The sequence below is a fragment of the Ammodytes marinus genome (genome assembly GCF_949987685.1).
Source record: "Ammodytes marinus genome assembly, chromosome: 17".
Taxonomy (NCBI): domain Eukaryota; kingdom Metazoa; phylum Chordata; class Actinopteri; order Uranoscopiformes; family Ammodytidae; genus Ammodytes; species Ammodytes marinus.
Window position 1 is genome coordinate 369,535 of NC_137221.1, and position 5,000 is coordinate 374,534.

General features: G+C 40.1%; 1 protein-coding gene across 1 annotated transcript in view; it reads right to left on the minus strand.

The window, feature by feature from the left end:
• Window positions 1-4,013, minus strand: part of LOC307264005 (zinc fingers and homeoboxes protein 1-like) — a gene marked incomplete at its 3' end in the record, with an annotated part of 22,329 nt that extends 18,316 nt beyond the window's left edge. Inside the window, exons 1-2 of the mRNA XM_080045329.1 lie at window positions 3,667-4,013; window positions 2,189-2,483 (exon numbers count right to left, since the gene is read on the minus strand). Of these exons, the coding sequence (XP_079901455.1) occupies window positions 2,189-2,336 (148 nt within the window). The 5' untranslated portion in view covers window positions 2,337-2,483; window positions 3,667-4,013. The remainder of the gene's footprint in view (window positions 1-2,188; window positions 2,484-3,666) is intronic.
• Between the last annotated feature and the right edge of the window lie 987 nt (window positions 4,014-5,000).

Genomic DNA, 5,000 nt, shown 5'->3' on the forward strand with positions numbered 1-5,000 from the left:
GCTCTTGTTTCTCTGTCCTGAGATTCAGACAGAAAAATTATTGAGAACCACTGATATAAGGAATGAGGTTTTTCTTCCCTCAGTCTTTTCCTCAGTCTTCCCTCGACTCAGCTGTCCTGTTAATCGGGTTAGACAGTGAGACCATAAAACACTCTTTCTGCCTTTTCTCAGGCTAGGATGAACCGATTTCTAAAATGTTTTGCACATTTATACTACATAGGATCTCAGAGTTCAATACACCTTCATATTCCAACCGGTGAAGTAGGGCTTTAAACAATTGAATTCAATTAACTTGATTTATCCGTTAGGAACTTCTTTTGTGCAGAGCATCAGTACGTACAGCTCACATATACAACACAACACAATATGCCACACCAACTTCAAAAATCCCTACAGTTACAATCCTTTACCTCTGTTAGACTCTTCAAACAGGCCCTAACACAATGTATAAAGCACACCTGTAGCTGCTTCAGTCTAAGCTCACTGTGATCTAGTGCATTTATCTATTGCTATGCTGTATGTTACTGCTGTTTGTCTAACTTCTGTTGCTATGTTGAATATGTTATTGTTGTCTATGTGTGATTTTACTGGCTATAGTACAGTGTTGTCTTGTTCTCTCCCTCTCCCCTTTCCCCCCCAGGAGGTCATTCACCTCCTACCAGGCCATTGCTTAAATAAGACATTGGTTGCGTTCCGAATCGCATACTCTTTCTTTTTTCTATTCTACATACTACATCTGACGATAAAAAGAATCTAGTTAGGATGCAGTAGGCATACTATTGGGACATACTTTACTCTCTTATTTCATCATAACATTGCGCCTTGATCTTGCCTCTTGCTTTTATATCAGTCGCATCCCCGTTTGTTTTCATACGGAGGCTTCGTCGATGTTACGTCACTTCACATGCACACTGGATTGTGGGTCAGAATCGCACAAATAGGATGCAGTGTTCAACACTAACAATCTTGGCCGCATGAAGTAGGACATCCGGGTAATTCTAACCATCCTAAATCTGGCCACAAGAATCGGGACATCCTAAATCTTTTTTCTACCAAACTATATAGTAGAAAGTATGCGATTCGGAACGCAAACATTGTTTCTTAGCAATTTTTGCCTGTTTAAATAAAGGTTGATGATGATGATGACATAGCAGCAGCCGACATTGGTCAGTGGGTCACGAAGACATCACAAAAATTTTTTAAAACTATATGATGATCTACCATCTACCTGGCATGTCCATTGAAGCGCCCGCTCCACGTTACTGCAATGTGTATTTTTTTTAACCTTTATTTCTACAGGTAAATCCCATTGAGACCGAAGACTCTTTTACAAGGGAGACCTGTTTTCCTTTCCCACGTTACCATTCACACACACATTCTTACACCGATAGCAGGCTGACTATCGACATTCACACGAGGCAAGGTGGGTGAAGTGTATTGCCCAAGGACACAACAACCATGACACAGGTGGCAGGGCGGGGATCGAACCTCCAACCCTTTGATCATCAGCCGACCCGCTCTACCAACTGAGACACAGTCGCCCCGTGTGCGACTGTGGCTCAATGTATTTGAATGTTTTGTGTTGTTGATGTTTTTAATGGTACGGTGGCCTTGGGTGTTCAGAAAAAAAACCAGCTAATAAAATGTATATACAGCTCCGGAAAAAATTGAAGAGACCAGTCTGGATTTTTCTTAAATCTTCATCTCTACATAACATATTGAAAATGCTCTTTAATGACAAAATGTTTTATTGTGAATTTGGTAGAAATGTTGTCAGTAGTTTATATTATAAAACCAAAATGTTCATTCTACTCAAACATATGCCTATAAATAGTAAAACAAGAGACATTTGGAGTGGTCTCTTCATTTTTTTCCATAGCTGTATATATATTTTTATACATGATTCTAGCGCCGCCCCTACCTGGCATAGAGGTAAGACACTCTATCTATCTATCTATCTATCTATCTATCTATCTATCTATCTATCTATCTATCTATCTATCTATCTATCTATCTATCTATCTATCTATCACTCTATCACTCTATCTATCTATCTATCTATCTATCTATCTATCTATCTATCTATCTATCTATCTATCTATCTATCTATCTATCTATCTATCTATCTATCTATCTATCTATCTATCTATCTATCTATCTATCTATCTATCTATCGTTCAGCCCCTACCTGGCATGTCCATAGAAGCGCCCGCCACACCGTTACTGTCCTCAGCGGTCTCAGGTGTGTCTGTCACTTCATCCATCTCCTGGTCTGAATCCACGGTGGCCCTGTGAGGAACCATACAAGGCGTGGTCGTTTTCCTCCGACTCGCCATCACTGCCACGTTTATAAAGTCTCAATTCAACTGGATCTGTTGTTGTTGTTGTTTAGGATTATTATCCATACAGAATCACGCCAGTCAGTCCATATAGAAAGACGGCGTCAGCCCAAAATGTCCTCTAGTTCGGTTTTCCTTAAATTCCTGAAAATTAAGAAAAAAAATATTATATACAGAGTTTGAGTGAAGCACACACACACACACACACACACACACACAGTCAGACATAAGCACACACAGTCAGACATAAGCACACACAGTCAGACACACACACAGTCAGACACACACACACACACACAGAGACACAGACACAATGTAACAGCAAACGAGACCATCAGTGCAAAGAATGCTCTTTTTTATATAGTTTTTCTTAATGCCTTTGTCATGGTGTATACGCTCACCCAGGAACAACAGCTGGCGTGGTAAAAACACTACCGCTTTTGTCCAAAGGGGGCGCTAGAATTAACACACTGAAAGTTCCTCGTAGCACCTTTAATTGCCTGCTACTTATCTTGCTGTGCATTAGTTTAGTTAATTTAATTAGCTTCAGTAACAATGAAAGATTTATTACGTGAGACTTTGGCTTTTCGTTTGTTTCATCTGAACTTTTTGTTTATTTGAATTCCTGCAACAGAACTGTGAGGCTGCAGATGAAAATGCACTTCCTGTCCCCACAGACAGACAGACAGACAGACAGACAGACAGACACACACACACACAGGCAGACAGACACACACACAGAAAGAGAGAGAGACACACACACACACACACACACGCACACACACACACACACAGGCAGACAGACACACACTCAGAAAGACACACACACACACACACACACACACACACACACACACGCACACACGCACGATATGTCTTTGTTGATGTGTGTTAGTGTGTGTGTGTGTGTGTGTACGTCTGTGTGTCTTTGGTTGTGCGTGTGTGTGTCTTTCTGTGTGTGTGTCTGTGTCCCAGTGTGTGTGTGTGTGTGTGTCTTTCTGTGTGTGTGTGTGTGTGTGTGTGTGTCTTTCTCTGTGTCTTTCTGTCTGTGTGTGTGTTTGTGTGTGTGTCTTTCTCTGTGTGTCTGTGTCCCAGTGTGTGTAGGTGTGTCTGTGTCCCAGTGTGTGTGTGTGTCTTTCTCTACGTGTAGTGTGTGTGTCTTTCTGTGTGTGTGTGTCTGTCTGTCTGTGTGTCCGTGTGTGTGTCTTTGGTTGTGCATGTGTGTGTCTTTCTCTGTGTCTTTCTCTATGTGTGTGTGTGTGTGTGTGTGTGTGTGTGTGTGTCTTTCTCTGTGTGTGTGTGTGTGTGTGTGCACCAGTTACCTTACCTGGTGGGTTTGAGGCCGTTCACATCACATCTTCAAGCCCGTAAACAGCGAACAGGAAGCGGCTGTAGCTTTTCTATCGTCTCGGTGTGTGTGTGTGGGTCTGCTTCTGTCTCTCTTGCCTCTGCGCAGTCTTCCGCCTTTTTCCCCCAAACACAGCGAGAGGATCCCATCTGCTGTAGCCGGGGACAGAGAGCCCTAGGGCGGCCAAGGGAGCGCCACACACTACCGCTGATTAGATCCAGTTACCGCAGTTACTGTCGCTAAAAGACGCATCGCTCAGTTCGCGCTGTTTGATCTGTTAACGTAACGAACGGGGAAATGTAAAAGGCAGCGAGAGTTCAAGCAAACTGACGATGGCCATTTTTTTTCTCTCACACACACACACACACACACACACACACACACACACACACACACACACACACACACACACACAGACACCGACACCGTTACATCAAGACAGACACGAGCGAGACATACAACCGGGCCGGATGTGTCAGAATAAAAGAGAGATTTTTTTTTTTTTTTTTTTTTAATAATTGTTTTAGGAACAACAACACACAACTGAAAAAGTGATTTATTAATTTTATTAAATATTTAATTTTTGGATTTTATTTTAAATTATATTAGTTGTTTTATCTAGGTGCTTGCTGCTCTTCTAATTGCCTTGTAAATTGTATATAATGTTGTTGCGGCTTTTTTTCTATTTTACCTGTACATTGCATATTTTCATGTTTACTTCTTGGCATTCAGTCTGTGGAAAACAAAGGAAGAATTTCATTGTGTGACTGAGAACATGTTTCTTATTGTGCATTGGACAATACACACTTTGAATCTTGATAGTATCGCCAATTGTAATAGTATCGCCAATTGTAATAGATAGATTGTATAGAGATTATATGGAATACAAGAAGCGAATATAATAAATATTTTAATTTTTTTTTTACTATGGAAAAGGGGTAGGATTAAATAAGTGTATACTTCTTCTTCCTGCTCCTTTTCAGGCATATCACATCAATACAGATCATTTGTTTTCTTTTCTTCTTTTTGTGAAGTCATTTAAACATACATTTTGTTTATTGTATTTTTATGCTTTTCATTTTGTTTTGTATATGTCTGAAATAAAATAAATAAATAATCTTGAATTGAAAACAATAATAAGGAAGGTGTTATGTGTTTTTTGTAGGCGTTTGAGTGTCTTAATCTTGCTTTTCTGTATATTTATCCATTATCTACGCATATGATTTGAAAAAAGACCTTTAATTTTTTATTCGTACATTGTGTTTTTGTATTAGCGACAATTTCCAAACCCGTTATTTTGTATCGTCCTCTGT